The sequence below is a fragment of the Dermacentor silvarum genome, chromosome 6 (genome assembly GCF_013339745.2).
Source record: "Dermacentor silvarum isolate Dsil-2018 chromosome 6, BIME_Dsil_1.4, whole genome shotgun sequence".
In the NCBI taxonomy this organism is placed as follows: Eukaryota; Metazoa; Arthropoda; class Arachnida; order Ixodida; family Ixodidae; genus Dermacentor; species Dermacentor silvarum.
Genome location: NC_051159.1, coordinates 165069826 through 165088013, shown reverse-complemented (window position 1 = coordinate 165088013; position 18188 = coordinate 165069826). Strand labels below are relative to the sequence as shown.

General features: G+C 48.1%; 1 protein-coding gene across 3 annotated transcripts in view; it reads left to right on the top strand.

The window, feature by feature from the left end:
* LOC119457018 (galactosylgalactosylxylosylprotein 3-beta-glucuronosyltransferase S) overlaps positions 1 to 18188 on the top strand; it is a 173237-nt gene that overhangs the window by 136161 nt on the left and 18888 nt on the right. For 2 of the 3 annotated variants that reach the window (XM_037718840.2, XM_049669761.1), the window contains exon 1: positions 14621 to 15124. The exons of the other annotated variant lie outside the window; for it this stretch is intronic. In XM_037718840.2, the coding sequence (XP_037574768.2) occupies positions 14826 to 15124 (299 nt within the window). In that variant the 5' untranslated portion in view covers positions 14621 to 14825. Of the gene's footprint in view, positions 1 to 14620; positions 15125 to 18188 lie in introns of those variants that run through there. 3 annotated transcript variants of the gene reach the window in all.

The window sequence follows — 18188 nt, the reverse complement described above, 5'->3', positions numbered from 1 at the left end:
TGTCACAGGATGACATATTTCAGCAGGAATGTTGAAACGTCATTGGCAGTTGCGGAGGGCACGGCCGCCGTCTCGCAGTAGCGTGTGAGGTAGTCGACGCAAACAACTATCCAACGATTTCCCTTGGCTGATTTCGGAAAAGGGCCCACGAAGTCAATGCCCACTTGTTGGAAAGGCGTGCTTGGAGGCGGGATCGGCTGCAGGAGACCGGCTGGACAAGTAGATGGACGTTTGTGGCGCTGACAGTGCATGCAGCTGGCCACATACGTTTCAACAGACTGTCGCATTCCAGGCCAATAAAATCGTTCCTGAAACCGGTAGAGCGTCCTCGCCGAACCTAAATAGCCAGACGTAGGGTCGTCGTGCATAGCACTCAGGATCGCTATGCGAAGGCTCTCCGGCACCACTAGAAGAAAACGTGCGCCAGTGCCGGAAAAGTTCTTCTTGTACAGGGGTCCATCACGTACGCAGAAATCGTGTGGTGTAGTAGAGGTGGTCGTATCGGTGCAGAGCGGTGTTAATTTAGCGTCCTTTCGCTGTTCGGCTTTTAAACAGTCGAAGTCTGGAAAACGCGGTGACAGAGAAGCCACAAGGTGATCGAAGTCGTCGGCGTCCCAGTCCGTAGTGCTAAGTGGCATACGCGAGAGGCAGTCCGCGTCAGCGTGTCGTCGACCACTCTTATAAGAGACGCTGAAGCTGTATTCTTGCAGTCGGAGCGCCCAGCGCGCAAGGCGACCACAAGGGTCACGAAGATTTAGAAGCCAGCACAATGAGTGGTGGTCGGTGACAACTGTGAAGGGGCGTCCATACAGGTCAGAACGAAACCGCTGAACCGCAAATATTACCGCAAGGCATTCTTGCTCCGTGACAGTGTAATTCTGCTTGGGCCTACTTAAGTATCGACTTGCATATGCGATCACGTGTTCCCGGTCACCGTGGAGTTGAACTAGGGCGACACCAATACCTATGCCACTGGCATCCGTATGAAGTTCCGTCGGAGCTAAAGGATTGAAGTGTTGAAGAACAGGCCGTGACGTCAGCAGAAACTTCAACTGACGAAGAGAAGAGTCGCACTCCGGAGTCCACTCAAAGGGTATATCTTTTCGTAGCAGACATGTCAGCGGATACGCGACGTCGGCGGAAATAGGAGCAAAGCCCCAGAAAACTACGGAGCTCCTTGACAGAGCGTGGTGCACTGAACGCTTCAACGGCTGCTGTCTTCTGGGGATCAGGGCGGATGCCTTCCTTCTCGACGAGATGTCCAAGCACAAGAGTTTGGCGGTCTCCGAAGTGGCATTTCTTGGAGTTTGAAACTAGGCCAGCGTTCCTGATGCAGTTCAGGACAATATCCAGACGCGAGTTGTGTTCGCTGAAGGTGCGGCCAAAGATGACGACGTCGTCGAGGTAACACATGCAGATGTTCCACTTTAAGCCGCGCAGAATAGTGTCCATAAATCTCTCGAATGTTGCCGGAGTGTTGCACAGTCCGAATGGCATCACATTAAATTCGAAGAGCCCGTCGGAGGTTACGAAAGCAGTCTTTTCCTTGTCCTCAGGATGCATCGGAATTTGCCAGTAGCCGGATCGTAAGTCTACTGAGGAAAAGTAAGAGGTGAAATGAAAGCAGTCTATTGCGTCATCAATACGTGGGAGTGGGTACACGTCCCTTTTTGTTACAGCATCCAGCCGGCGATAGTCGACGCAAAATCTCCAAGATCCATCTTTCTTTTTAACGAGAATCACTGGAGCTGCCCAGGGACTCGCTGACTCTTGTATGACTCCCTTTTTCATCATTTCGTGCATTTGTTCGTTCATAATCTGGCGCTCTGATGGTGAAACGCGATATGGCTTTTGTCTAATCGGATTTGCCGAACCCGTGTTGATGGTATGGCGTGTTCGAGACGCGGGAATTGCAGGCATTTTGTCCTTCTGCGCAAAGTCGAATACCGAAACGTGCTTCGAAAGCACACCCACTAACGCTCGGCGTTGACTTGTGCTGAGCGATTTATTTACCATCGCCAAAAGGGCCGTTTCCGAACTTTGGCCATCAGGTTCTTCCGGCACTTCTGTAAGTTCAGCCACTGATAAGGACGCGCGTTCCCTGACGAAGGCTAATTTTAAGCCGTTTGGTAGTATAAGGGGCTCCTGAGAACAGTTTACGGTCCATAAGCCAGCGCGTCCGCCTTTGATCGACACCACACAATGTGGCACCAACACATTCTTCTTCACACAGTTGTGTAGCGGTTCTACTGTAGAACTGCTACACAGTCTGTAGCGGTTCTACAGTAGCATCGAAGCTGTCGCAAGTGGCGCCGCAACAGGCAACGGGAACACAAACGGTAGATGATGCAGGTACGACCGTATCAGCACAAACACACAATGTAGTTTCGCGATCTACAGGGTTCTCAAGGAGTCCTGACGGAATCTTACCACTTACGAATACCTTCCCTGTGCGGCAGTCGACAGTGGCACCACACTCCCGCAAGAAATCCATGCCGAGACTCACATCATGAGTCGACCGAGGAATAATTACAAACTCTGTGGGAATAACATGGCCTCCCAAAGACGCGTCAGCATTACACACACCAATAGGTCGCAACGGCTCGCCACTCACTTCACAGAACTTTAAATATTCGTCCCATTTAAACGACACCTTTCGCCCTAACACGTCTTTAAAGGAGACACTCATGACCGAAATTGTTGCGCCTGTGTCCACCAGAGCCATCACAGGCACATTATCTACAAAAACGCGCACTTTGTTTTTAAGCATCAACACAGGAGGTATTTCTGTCAGCAGCACATCTCCAGCGACCTCACCTCCATCGGCCGCGCTAGCTAGTTTTCCGGTGACGAAGGGGACGCGTTGCGACGTAGCGGTGAGGGAGAACGGGAAGCACGAGGACGCGGTGGGGGCGTCGAACTCCTGTCAGACGCTGGGGAGCGATTCCGGGATCTGCGCGGCCAATACTCGTAGCCAGACGATGCGTGGGCTGGCCACGGGACACCATGGGGCCGTTCGGAGGGCCGTGAAAACTCTGAGGGCTGGCCATACCACGTGTTCATACACTGGTTACAAAAGTGCGATATATGACCCGGGACACCGCAAGAGTAACACACCGGGGGAGGTCGAAACCTTGGTTCGTCGATGAAGTGAATATTGTCATTTTCTTTTGTGTATTCAGTTGGTTCATGGCGGCTGTCATGACGATACATCGGAGGTCGAGAAGGCGTGCGCTGTGCGCGTCGGTTAGAGCACTGCATGGGCTCGGGCTTACCCGAAAGCCCGGGCCCGGCCCGGCCCGGGCCGTATTTTTCGGACATGTATTTTTCGGTCTCGGGCCGGGTTCGGGCCGGTTTCGAGTCTGGCTCGGGCCGGGCTCGGGCTTAAGGTAAAGGGGTGACGGGCCGGGTCGGGCGGGTAACGTAGATTATTTCCGGGCCCGGGCCGGGCCCGGGTCTCGCCATAAAAGTTTTTATCGGGCTCGGGCGGGCCGCCCAATGTGAAAACGGGCCCGGGCCGGGCCCGGGCCGCGAAAATCGGCCCGCGCAGTGCTCTAGCGTCGGTCATAGCGTGGAGTCGGAGAGCGTGTTGTCATCCGAGACTGTGGGGCTGCGCTGTACTCTACGGCCGCTGTGCTAACCATCGGTTGCCAAGGAGCCGAATGGGGTGCAGTCATACCCTCACGCGACGTGTACATGCCATGGTGTTCAGCTGTTGAACGCGACATCTCATCGCGGTGGGAAAGTTCCTCGCGGACAATCTGTCGGATGGTCGAAGGAAGGTCGAGGCAAGGGCTCGTATCCACACTGGCAACCGTCGTAACGTTTGCCAACCGACCAAACGTTTGCATAATCCGACGCATCTTGAGCGTTTCAAAAGTTCTGCAATGCCGAATGACGTCGGACACAGAACCTAGGCTTTCTTTACCGATTAGAAAATTGTATACGTCCTCAGCCAGTCCTTTCAGCAAATGTCCGAGTTTATCTTCTTCCGACATGCGAGCACTGACCACCTTGCACAGCTTTAAAACTTCTTCAATGTACATGGTGCATGTCTCACCTGGTAGCTGCGCCCGTTGCGACAATGTCTGCTCAGCACGCTTCTTTATGGCGACTGAGTCGCCAAAACAGACCTTCAGCTCTTCAACAAAAAGTTCCCACGTCGTAAGCGCATCCTTGTGATTCTCGTACCACACAAGGGCGGTGTCGGTCAGGGAGAACACCACATTGGTGAGCTGAGCAGTTGAATCACACCCGTTGGACTTGCTCACTCGTTTATAGTGGACGAGGCACTCGTCGGCATCTTCTCCCGCTTTTCCTCCGAAGGTGGGTGGAACTCGGTAGTACTACAGCGGACTGCTCGGCGCTGCCCTCGGAGCGGCTCCCTCTTCAGGCACGTCGAAGATGGTCATGGCAGATGGCGAGAGGCCGGCAAGTCAACGGCTTCGACGAAGCTGCAGCAGTGACGGTTCCGTTGTTGTGAGCGCTTACCGAGCACCTCCACCACTTTGTTACGCGCAAAGGAGACTGTTTGTAAATCTTACAGATGAAGGGGACCGTTCATTTTAGGTCGCGAAGGTGAGCGCAAGAGCGGCTGGCTGGTTGATGCACTCAGAGTCGTCCTCTTCTTCTTTTCCAACCCGGGACCGCAAGCACGTTAACCGGTCTTCGTTTTCCTCACGCGTTACAATATGTACGCGTAAAAAAACTTGTATGGATTCTTTCATTTTTTGTAATGGGCGACGGTCATATAGTTACTGTACAATACTTCTGGTGCTGGTTCGCGTAAGACATTCTTTGTCCGCTTGTGTACGTATATGTATAGCGCTGTTTGGTATTTTCTTCTTGCTTTTTTATAGTTGCTTGATGAATTAATTTAAGATTTCGGGATATACAGCTGTGACGCAGGTTACCTTCCCATGTACACCTAAAATAAAAGAACACAAGGAATAGAAAAGGACGCCACATCCTCCATTTTAGTCTAAAACAAAACATTTTGTTTTAGACAGAGTGTACAAACTAGAGTATACCAACACACATCCTGCTATTAGTATTGTGGCCTTAGAAACAGATATATATATTGTTAAGACCTACAGATGAGTGGTGTTATCCTAACAGTCAAATGTCGTGCATGCCTCGTACCGAGCGAGAACGGCTTTGTGGCAACTGCGGGGATGACATTTATACACGGCGAACTAAATTACTGCGCTGCTGTTGAAATGTATAAAAAAGTATGTCTTTTTTTTCCCGAATTTGGCACCTGTGATTCCTATATTTTATTCTAGCGCAACACATCAATCACTGGAACTGAACAGCAGAAGAGTTCACCAAAATAAAAAAGCAACAGCACGACATGAATAACATTGAAGATACAAAGCTACAAGTAACAAACGACCGCTTTTAAACTCTAACTACATACACTGTTCCTTTTATATACACTGCATATATATATATATATATATATATATATATATATATATATATATATATATATATATATATATATATATATATATAAAACGAATAGGCCCCTTTGTCAGGCCATCACATTTGAAATACAAAAATGGTTATCAAAGTAGCGAATTTTGGTGCACGAAACGGTGACTAGAACCCATATTAATGCGTGTACATCAAGCTGTACGTTAACATTTTTCTACACTGGGTGGCGAACACGTGGCGTACGCACCGAAATACTTGCAAGCCACAAAACTATGATCAAACAGCATGAAAATAACACAACATATTATAATTAAACGACATATAAAAGCAAACCCAGTGGGTGCTGAGTGGGTGCTGCTTCATTGTGGTGTGTCGGCATGGTTGAACTAGTTATGACTGTTAGATAGTGTGTCTCTTTTTAGAAACGAATGGCGTCAGATAAGTCGGCTCTAAAAATCAAAGACGAAGCCACGTTTACCGTGTGGCTTGTACTCAGTGTATGTCTGAAAATTGTTTTGACCTTTCGCCGGTATTATAGCGCTCGATATTACATTTCTATTCCACATTCCAGATCATTCCATCTATAGAGCTGGTAGCACTTATAGATGCTCATATTAAAATGCCGATAGATGCTTCCACGTATTCCCAAGTATGCCTTATTGTGCTGACGTCTTTCTGCGCTGTGGTTTCTTTCGCAAACGCGTTAAACCCAAGTCTCATCTTTCTCTCTCTCTTCTATGATTTATTTTTATTTCATGCATTTCTGTGCACTTGGTGCCGATTTCGACGCAGAGTGCATAGAAACTGCCCAATGAAGAGAACACGTTGAAGAGAACTGAACTGACTACTGAGTGCAGTTTTCCTGGAGGTAAGCGGTACGTATGTGACAACGGAGACGCAGGGATCCTATGGAATCATGTTGGCAAGAAGTACGTGTGGCCTAACTTTTGAGGTCAAAGAAAACTGTATTGTAAGAATATTAGGAGTTTGAGCAGAACGCATACCATGCGTGAGTGCATGTGTTTTACTTCGGACATTACTTTTTTTTTTTTTTTATCACCTGAGCATTAGCAATCGCTTTGTTTATGTTGATTACCCGAATAGAGGGACGTTACTTGCGAGAGAAATTTCCATGTTGCGGCGTCTAATCAAATAGAAGCATTTATTACATCTTTATGTATTCCATAAGAACCATCTTGAAATGCAGCGCAACGGGACGGCACAACAGAGAGGAAGACGGACACATAGCGCCTGTGTTCGTCTTCCTCTCTGTTGTGCCGTCCCGTTGCGCTGCATTTCAAGATGGTTCTTATGTCAAAATACCAACTAGCCCAACATTCAACTCTTTTAAAATTTATGTATTCCCTTTAGGCACTTGTTCTATCAGCAATGTTGAAGCCGGGCAGTGTAGGGAAGCCATAGTTTCTTAGAAAACAGCAGACGCTGCAAGCGCTCGGAGAGGACGGTCGCACTCCACGTCGGCTCCTGCGATTTTCAGTGATTTCGCCGCGACAGCTTGACCGACTTACATTATTCCTGCGCGAGTGGCTGCAGAAAGGCATCAGGATCACGTAGACAGAACCTTCTACTCTGCGCTTTCGCAGATTCTCCCAGGAGTGTTTTAGTTTACCCTTTCTACAACCGGGTGAAGCCATGCTACAACTTTATTTATTTATTTATTTATTTATTTATTTATTTATTTATTTATTTATTTATTTATTTATTTATTTATTTATTTATTTATTTATTTATTTCAGTACCCTAAAGGCCCAAAGGGCATTACATAGGGGGGGGGGGGGGGATTTTTATACAATCATAATGTACAACAAAGTTGCAAAGACAAATGAAAAAAAGCAAGATACAAAAAAAGCAAAAAACTATAGAGATGGAGCGTTTGCAAATCAACGCAGGAAAGTACACGCGACATCATCTTACAATCAAGAGGCACACTATATGAAATATCGACTTCATGCACATTGACGAGGTTAGGGTTGCTGCGTGTCGATTCTATCACGATACATCAGCAATTCTGTCTTAAAGGACGATATATCAGTAAAGGTAACTATTTGTTCCGGCAGATCGTTCCATTCTTTTACTGACAATACAAATGGCGAGTTCTGATATTTCAGCGTTCTTGCGAAAATTGGTTCAACTTTATAACTATGATCTCTGCGTGAAGAGATATGATGCGCCGGAAGAATATTCGTAGTTGCAAAAACTGTATTGATGTGATACATGGAGTGAAAAAATGACAAACGAGATATCCTGCGTCGTGTGCCAAGATTATGGAGATGAAGTTTTCGCTTCAACACCGTTACACTTTGATAAGATGAATATGAAGATAAAATGAACCTGGCTGCCTTGTTCTGCACAGATTGAAGCTGGTTTGAAAGGTCAACGCTATTGGATGCCATATTATAGAAGCATATTCTAATGCTGACCTAATCAGCGTTGTGTAGGCATGCAGCTTCGTTTCGGCATTGGCAGCTGACAGACGGCGCTTTAAGAGACCTAGTTTTTTAAAGGCTTTACTTGTTATATGCTCTATATGAACGTTCCACGTTAGATTAGGTGAGAAGTGCACACCCAGATACTTAAAGGACTGTGTTTTTGCGATTATGCTGTTGTTAATCGAATAGGTATTCGTAGGAGTATTAGTGAGCGTAGAAAACGTCATCAGCTTCGTTTTGTCTATGTTGATCTCCATTTTCCACAGTGTGCACCACTCACGTAAGCAGGTTATATCAGCCTGTAGGCGTGTTACGTCAAGTGGGTTAGTTATTTGTCTGTATATCACACAGTCGTCGGCAAAAAGGCGTATGCTAGAAGTTATGTTGTTAGCTATGTCATTTATGTAAATTAAAAAGAGAAGCGGCCCTAATACTGACCCCTGTGGCACGCCCGATATTACCGAAGTACAGCTAGAAATGTGATCTCTAATCTTGACGTGTTGAAAGCGACTGCGCACGAATTCTTCGATCCAAAACGTGGTATTGTCGTCAAGTTGCAGTTTACGAACCTTCTTATTTAATCTTCTGTGGGGCACCCAATCAGAAGCTTTTGATAAATCTACGAATATAGCATCAACATAGTGCAAAGCATGCAATGAGTCATGAAGATCGCTTACTAGTTCAAATAACTGTGTTTGACAGGACTTTTTGTATCTAAATCCGTGTTGTTGTTCAAGCAGCAGATTGTTATTGCTTAGGTGGGACATTACGTGCGTGTAAATGATATGTTCCAACAGCTTACAGCAAACCGAGGTCAGCGAGATAGGTCTACAATTGTTAGGACACGTGCTTACGCCTGACTTGAATATCGGAATGACGTGCGCTATCTTCCAGTCGTCGGGAAGACAGACAAGCCGATTCCAAGGACTGCTGGAATATGAGTGCTAATAAAGTGGCTGACGTGTGGCATGTTAGTTTAAGTAGCTTATTGCTGATACCGTCAGGACCCGGACTACTATTCTGCGGCAGTCTCTCGATGGCGCATGCCACACCAGCTTCGCTTATTATAATCGATTGGCATTGGTGAAGTATTACTGGGTCAGCGTCATCGGGTAACTCGCGTAGTGGAGTCTCTTTTGTAAATACTTGCGCAAAATGTTTGTTAAATAGTTCGCTTGTGGTTTCAATAGACAGAACGTCACTGTTTTCATCCTTTAGCGTAGGTGTCTTGAATTCGGACTTGGGATTTATGTATTGCCAAAATTTTGCTGGCTTGGTTCTCAATAAACTGGGCAAAGTTTGGTTAAAAAACTCGTCTTTCGCTGCAACAATTGAAGCCTCAGCCCTAATTGAAGCCTCTTCATAGTTTTCCCAGTCCCGATCTGCGTTTGTTTGCTTGGCCCTGCGGAATACTCTTTCCTTTCTATTTAGACACCTCTTTACCTGTTTCGTGAACCAAGGAGCATTGTCGCTTGTTTTAATTGTTAACTTTGGTATGCAGGCACACTCAATTTCTTTTAGTTTGTCACGAAACAGTAACCAGTTTTCATTAATTGTGTGGGTGAGGTAGGAATCTTCAAACTTCAGGCGAAATTCCTGCAACATACTATTCATTTTACCGCAGTCGGCCCTAGAGTAGTTCAAAATTGTTTTTGTAGTAGTCGATTTATCAGGAATCAGAGCTGGAAGAACGCAATGCACTACATTATGGTCACTTAGTTCCTCTAGCACGTGGGTTTCAGAATTATCAGGTAGATTTGTCAGCAACAGGTCTAATATATTACTGCCACGTGTCGGGTTTTTGACAAGTTGATTGAGCTGATACATGCTTAATATATGTAGCAATCTGGAACACTCAGAGCGATTTTCAGAGGAAGTGATGGACCGTGTGACCCAGTTAATACACGGGTACGTAAAATCACCACCTAAAATTATGATGCATTTTGGATATGTTTTAAGCATATCGTCAAGTGACTGTTGTAAATGATCAATAAAATCGGAAGAGCTTCTCGGAGGGCGGTACAATGCGCCCAAGATGTAGGTGATGCCCTTAGGTCGCATCATCACGCAGATCAGCTCCAGTGGGGTGTCAAGTGAAACCAAAGCTGGCTGATAATCACTTCTAATGGCAATCAATACACCACCTCCCCTACTCTCATTCCTATCTTTACGAAATATCGCAAAGTCGTTAGGCAGAGATAGCTCGCTGTTTTCAACATCTGCAGAAAGCCACGTTTCAGTTCCAATGATGATATCCGCAGAGCACGTGTTTATAATTGCGTTAACCATATCAGTTTTTGGGAGTATGCTGCGGAAGTTGGCGAGGATAATAGATAGCTGTCTACCATTTTTTATTTCTACTGTGCGCTGAATTTTCTGTCACTGATCATGACGCTTTCCCTGGGTGACTATCTGCTTTACACCTTGTGAAACCGCATCATATGTGTAGATCTTGCCATGAATATGTAGTTTGTTGTACCAAAGTGTAAAACGTTCGTTGTTCACGCGGTTGATTTTCGCAGTCTCTTAGTTTTTTACGTTCTAATTGAATTTTTGGTGAAAAATCTTCCGCTAGCCACACTTTAGGTAACACGTCCCTAAGTTTGGATACATTTCTTAAAATCTGATCCTTCATTTTTTAATTGAGAAATTTAATAATAATAGGGCGCATGAAGTTGGTCCGGTAAGCGCCAATGCGATGGGCACGTTCGATGTCATTAACTTCCAAATTCAAATTCAAATTAGTATTTATAAAGTCTCGAACTTTTCTCTCAGTTGACACATAGTCCTCTCCGTCCGAATCAGGCATGCCCTTTACGAGCAGGTTGTTTCGTCTTGATCTGTTGTTAAGGTCGTCAACCACGCCACTGAGTTCCGTGTTCGTCTTTGACACTGCTGATTTAACCTCCTTCACTGAACCCCTAACCGAAGGCACATCGTTTTTTAGTTCAGAAACACCATTCATGTTTTGCTCAATGAGGCCAACCTGGGCCCCTATTTTGTCAGCGTCCTGTTTGATTTTGTTCAGAATCTCGAAAGTACTGCTCCATTTTTGTTCATTCACAGCCATGAACTCTTTCAAAAGGTTTATGACATCTTCAGTCTTAGGCCCAGGGTTCGCCTCAATGTCACCAGCGCGAAGAAGCAACAAGGCGAAGCACGCGGCTGAGAGCAGAAAACAAGGTCTTGGTATTAGAAAACTAACGAGTGCGGCCGCCACATTACAAGGACTGATTAGAATGCCCCTGCCGGACCGCCGAGAAAAAAAGGGCTCGATATGTACTAACATCGACACCCATAGTGCACTTTGTCGTTACAGAAACTATAAAACAGCTTAGTTGGGATTAGCAGCCACAGAAATTGTTATCAAAACAGAGAAAACTTTCAAACCTACCTAGAACAAGGCAGAGCTGTTTTTAGCACTTGCCACGCGTGGCTGCAAATCCCAGAGATTCAGCGGTGTTTCACGGCTTTTATACGGTCAGATGATTGTGCCAGCAGTGGTGACGTCCCGAAGCGAAGCAGGCAGGAGCGCCACCAGATTCAAGGCAACAGAAGCAAGGGCGACACCATGAAGCAATGGAGTGACGGAATCACGCCACCGCTGGTATCCGCGGCTTTGCAACAGCGACGACGGAAGCCGCCCAAGGGTGTCCGGCGTCCTGGTGTCCGGCAAGTCAAGAATCCACGCTTTTTCCGGATGATGAGCAGATCTAGAACAAGGCAGAACTGTTTTTAGCACTTGCCACGCGTGGCTGCAAATCCCAGCAGGAAGGTCGGCCATCGCACGCACGTCTGTCCCTTGCCACGCAAGCAGCGCTGCCGCCGTTGCGGCGGGGAGCACCCCCCACCGAAGAAGGACGAAGCACCAACATGCGCGCCACGCTGCATTGTCTGCTGCCGGGCACAAAACACTAGCAGTTCTAACTGCAAATACCACTTCGTCAAGAAGATGCCGCCCACCCCGCAAACGACACAAGCACAAGAACCTGCCCTGGCCACCCGTGCTGCCCGTCCCACCATGGCACTTCCAGCAGCAGCTCACCATCCTTCCGAGCCCGGTCGACGTGGTTCGCGCCGCTCGACTCCGACAGCCAGCTTCAACGCCGAGCCAGCAGGTCCCGGTTCCACTGCCCGAGATCTCGCTCAACCCAACGATCCCCCTTGGCAAGCCGGCTCTGTTCGTCTAGCCGAAGCCCCGGAGAGTCACCAAAATAGTTGCCTGGCAAAAGGAACCCCCGGCGTCACTGGCATCCAACTCACAGGTTAGGAAAATGTCAAGGAGTATTCGCCTTAAGAGCCTTGATTTCAACCCAGCAAGCGCAAATCTCCGCTCAGCATTCCCAGATATCTAAATTAACTAGCTATATCCAATCTCTTTACGCTAAGATGGACAGGGCCCGCGCATCGCACACATTCACACCGACATCCACACCCGCATCACAAGCACGGGAATCCTCCCCCGCCTCCACTAGCAAGGTACCACAACCCCAGAGCTCAAGCAAGCGCAAGGCAGCCACATCCATTGCATTGCTCCATACCGAAGCGGACATTGCCATAGCAGTGATGGCAGCCATCTACGCCCTAGAAACTAAGCTGGAGGCGCGCTTTAATGCGATCAGTCAACTCATCAACACAAACCTTCAGGAATTTCACGCGTTCCACATGGACACGATAAACACATACACTATATACACTCAAAAGCTATGTGAATACAATGCAAGCCAAACACAGCACACAGCTCGCTGCACTGCAAGAAATAAGAGACACCCGCCAAAACCACATCTTAGAGTAAATACCGCAAACCAATGGCAGCCCGCCAAGCAGGCCCCCACGCTGACACCAACGTAACATAGTCCCGCGAACAACGCTGACAGTATGGTAGTAGAACTGCAGGAGCTACCACACTAAGCATGGGCACTTGCATCTTCACATCCAACACAACACGAAAGACACACCAGACATAAAAGCTCTCCAAGAGACTGAGCACTCCCATAAAACTACCAGGTTGCACTGCATACAACCAGCTAGGACCGGCCGATGGGCCTCACCCCAACACAGCCATCCTAATACACCATAACCTTACAGCCACGCAACATGAAATTGAAGGCGCAAACATTGAACACACACTCCTGGAAATACTGCCAAGGAGAAGGGGAGACAACCCGATCTTCGTCCTCATCATCTACAACTCAACACGAGACACGGGCACTGACGCCCCACTAGTCCTCCGCAAAGCGTCCCTGCTGGCCAAAGAAGGGCAGCTACTGATTTTGGGCGACTTCAACGCCAAACACCCCGAGTCTGGTTACCCAAATCCCGACCGCAAGGGCACACTAATGGGAGAGCGCTCAACATCTAGGTCTGACTATCTTGAACGACCCACAACAACCAACACGGGTCGGTGACAGTATGTGCAGGAACACCACACCAGACCTCACCCTTTGCAAGAAAATACTAGGCCGCCTGGTGGCAGAACACAGGCCACGCGATCGGCAGTGGTTATTGCATTTGGTCGCTGACTTTTCAAACGGCCGCCAGCAGGGCTGATGGCCACAACCCATATTACAAAGTGGGCTAGATTCCGTTAGTCACGCGAAGAAACGACACCCGATTCCATATCCGATCTCAACGAATAGATCAGGTCATTGAGCCGCGACATGTCTTCCACGACGTGCGAAATGGCGGCGTCTCAAGAGGAGCCATCGACGGATTCCGCCTCCTGCACATGTGAGAAGCGCGCGAACGCCCGGCGCAGCTGGCAGCGCCAATGTCGAGCGCTGCCAGCTGACAAGCTGCGACGGCTAACAGAGAAGCTTGAACGGGAGATAGAGGCTCGCACCTCTACACTGTAACGTCATCAGTGTGGCCAGATCTGCAACATCATCAGCAGCCAGCTGGCTGCAAGAAGACATGGCACGTGATGCGACACCTGCTAGATCCCGGCAACACCAAGTCGGCGGCATGCAAGCAGCTGACACAAATAATACACCTGTACCCCGGCAGTGACGCGGAGCATCTTGCGGAGCTCGCCAGCCGGTGCATTAACACCTCGAGACAAAGCGACACGCAGCTGCCACACTTCGTGGGAGCTCCCAAAGAACAGCTGGATGCTGGCATTTCGGAGGCAGAGGTCTGCGCTGCGCTGCACAAGCTGCGCACGACGTCAGCGCCAGGCCCCGACGGGGTTGTGAACAAGGCACTGCGTAACCTAGACCCCAAGTCCACCCAGGACGGCCTCCTTCAATGACACCATGACCTCTTGCATCCAGAAAGTGGTTCGAGTACGTAAGCTCTACTAAGTCTGGACGTCCATAAGGCTTTTGACAATGTGCTCCCCGCGGCCACGCTCGAGAGGTTAGCTTACTTACAACTGGACGAAAGGACCGACAACTATATCAGGTGGTTTCTCACAGGCCGAACGGTCGAGCTCGCGGTCGGAGACCTGCGTCCGCCTCCCATCCGGCTTGGGGACAGAGACACGCCGCAAGGCGCAGTCCTTTCAGCATTCCTATCCAACCTAGCAATGCGCTCCCTGCCTCCAAACGTTAATGAATTCCTGGGACTAAGACACTGGCTATCCGCCGACGACATCACTCTCCGGACGTGTGTAGGGTCGGACGGCACAGTTGAAGAAACGCTCCAACACACCAGTGCTCACAGCACAAGTCTGAGCTCCTCCTGACCCGGCCACCTGACCGAAGCAAGCACAAGTCACCCCTACCTCACATCACGATACGCCTATCCAGCAGCCACTCACCCACGTCGAGCACATGCGAGTACTAGGCATAATACTACAGCAGAAACGGCGGAACGGCGCGCATAGGCAAGGCATGAAGGAGAAGGACCTGCCCCAACTCATCCAGGCATTTGTCGTCAGCTGCCTAACATGTGCACTACCATACCTACACTTACAGAAGACGGAACGAGCTCGCCATGGCTGCATTATACGACAAGGTAGCCCTCGGCTTAGCAAGACACACCTCCACCGAGAAACTTCTTCAACTGGGAGTTCACAAGGCCATTGAAGCACACCACACATCGCAGGCTCACCCTCTCTATGGTAACAAGACGGGCCACTGGATACTCGCTCGAGCATCCTCGACGGGCAGCGACCCCGCCACCAACCCACTACACATCAGGGGCATGTGCGTAATCAAACCGCTGCCCAACAACACACTCGCTGGCCACCACGACGGCAGCAGAAGAGCGAGAGTCCAGGTACTACACAAGAGGTATGGGATCAACTCAGCCATGGCGTACGTCGACGCAGCTCAGTACTCTGATCAACCCGACACCTACGCCATTTGCGCCGTTTCAGGCCCAGAACTCAAGACGCAGATAGCTTCGAGCTCGCTAAGCGCTGCCACCCCCATCGAAGCTGAAGCAGCCATTGCGTTGGCTGTGACCTCGAGAGATGCCTGTATAGTTATTAACGACTCCAAAACCGCCATAAGAAACCTTGCGCGAGCAATAGTGGCACACACCACACTGAGGATCTTACAGTCACTACACAACAATGAAGAACCACGCTCAATAGAGGTGATATGGGTGTCTGGTCACGCTGGGAATCCAGGGAACGAAGCGACCCATCAACTCGTTCGAGGATTCGTCAGCCGAGCGGTGGGCCTCCCGAAACCGGAGACCTCAAACGAAGTCCTGCACTCATATCACGACATAACCCAGTACTACCGTCTTACACGACACACTAAGTCCGCACCAAATAGTGAACCAAACAAGCGTCAGGAGATCACCGGGCGCACGTTACAGACATACTCATACCCGAACCCCTACGTATGCTCATACATTTACCTCTACAGACTAAGTCCGTACTGTCACCAGTGCAGCCGTTAGCAGCTATGCTCAGTCCACGGTGGAAGTTCTTACACCGTGGCTCAGTCACATCATCTGGGACTGCGAGGAGGACCCGTTCCCCCGTTCTCCTGGCTTCTCCTTCACCTTCATCGTGGGAGGAAGGGCTGCTTAGCTCCAGCCTGGACGTGCAACTCCGAGCCGTGGAGCGAGCCGAAGACTAGCCCATGAGCTAGATCCCTACTCTGACGAATAACGTTGTCTCTCTCTGTCTCTCTTCCTTAGAAAAAAACCCTATGACATAGCCCATTCTGAGCCATCCGTCCCCTAAACTTGCTACAAACTATATTCGTACTTGCTAATACATTTTAAAAATCCAAATGTAACATGTGCCCGACAGCGAAAGATTTTTTAATCGTTCGCTGTTCCTGCTCGACCACTGACACAGTGTGCAAAGAAGCAGAATTAGAATATAATCGTTGCATTATCCCTGCCTCGTGCTCCCAAGTCAATTTGTCAATCTTCTTACTTAGCTACCTGGATATTTTGATCCTAAGTGGTTTAAATTTACACCTCTTCCATAAATGCACCTGCAAAGGTGGAAGAGCGTCACAGCCGATTTTAACAAAAAATAAGTTCGAACTAAAAAAAAATTGATGTAGGACGAGCTCATAAACCGCGTGTCAGCAATATTGGCGCTAAACTAATGAAAGCGCTTTTTACATATTTTTCAGTAGCACCGGCTCAGTTGCGATCTTTTCAGTATGGTTCAACTGGTAATATTGCTACAGTCTTCTGCAACCACGATCCTTTCTATTTTCGCTGCACTGCATATCTAAGTGTAATTCATTATCAAAAACACCTACAAGCATGGCAGACAGATGTGTCCTGACAAAGCTGTCCCTCCTACGATCTGCCACCCACACAGTTCTTAAGTTTACAGTTAGCTGCGAGTTACCATCGAGTTTCTTAAGGCACCAGCTAGACGGAGTGGCCATGTTAGGCTGTGTCGTTCATTTTGAGTTACAAACGATGCGGGGGATATCGTGAGACACGCCATCTGGATTTACTCGCTTTTATGGCGCAATAAGATGAGGATTCGTGCGATCTGACCCCACTGTTTGCTGAAGCTACGGTCCCCGGACAACAAAACATCCATTCTCATTGGTGGAAGCTTCGATCTCTGACAGGCTGAATCCCTCTTCTCGATCTTTTCAGTGAACTTCTCTGCACTAGCGCGTACCGATTTGTCCCATGCCGAACAGAACTCCGTCTCTCTATGCGGATATTAGAGGCTCTGTCCGGCTATTTTCAACTTCGGCACATGTGCGACCAAAGACTGAGGCCTGGCTGGCGCGCCGGGCACTTGCGTCAGTGCCGGCTGCCGAACTCAACAATGCGTGGGCTAGAACTTTCTACCTATGACCTAGTCCGACATTTATGACTCACTAAGGTAACCGCATTGAGTATCTCAAAGCTGTTAACACCTGAAGTATAAGAGTCTGAAGTATAAAAGTCTGAGTGTCATTCGACGGGTTGCCCAGCATGGTTATAATAATCCTGTTACATTATCCCATTCGTTGGCTTTATCAAGCTCTATGCGCCAAAGCATTTCATATATATATATATATATATATATATATATATATATATATATATATATCTTCACTTATCTTAACCCAAGGCTGGGAGGCCTGGTTGGTACGGAGTGTATGTGTGTGAGTGCCGGCTTCAGAATTCGGCATTTCGTGCACTACAAGGTTCTACACATATGATTTCACCCCCCCCCCCCCTGACATTGTTCTGGGATGGTATATAGTATCAATTCATTTCACTCAATTTTATCCCGTGCTCATCACCCACCACTCACCACAAGCCGATCCTGCAGATAACGTAGGCGTAGCGCCATTCAGACCACTGACACACTGTGCAAAGAAGCAGAATTAGAATATAATCGTTGCATTATCCCTGCCTGGTGCTCCCGGAATTTGGGTGCTGTGAAAAAGTGATACCAATGAAAGTAAAATTGTGAAACATGCTTCCAAACAAGCGAGTGCAGCTTTAATTATGGAATATTATTTCGACAAAGGTGCAGCATAATGTTAAATGTTCAGTTCATCGACATTCGGAGTGCACAGGAGGTCGTGAAACATTGTTCTAGGGCTGACCCGTATTGAATTCTGACTCTGCAAATTGCATACTTACTAATACTCCGCAGCACTAAAATACTGTTTTCTTGACGCATTATAAATGTTTTAACAATGTCAGGAAACATTCATGCTGACACGTAAGCGCTGGTAACATGTGAGCTAAATTGTAGATCAACTTACCGCCCAATCCCGTTCTTAATATGAATGACGTTTTTTTTTTTTTTTTAATTTTGAGATCCCCTATTTGTCTGTCGCAATAGCTTCGTGTGTCATTATTGTGACGACAAATGACGGCGATGACGACGAGACGACGGTGCAGGTACGATGATGTCACCTA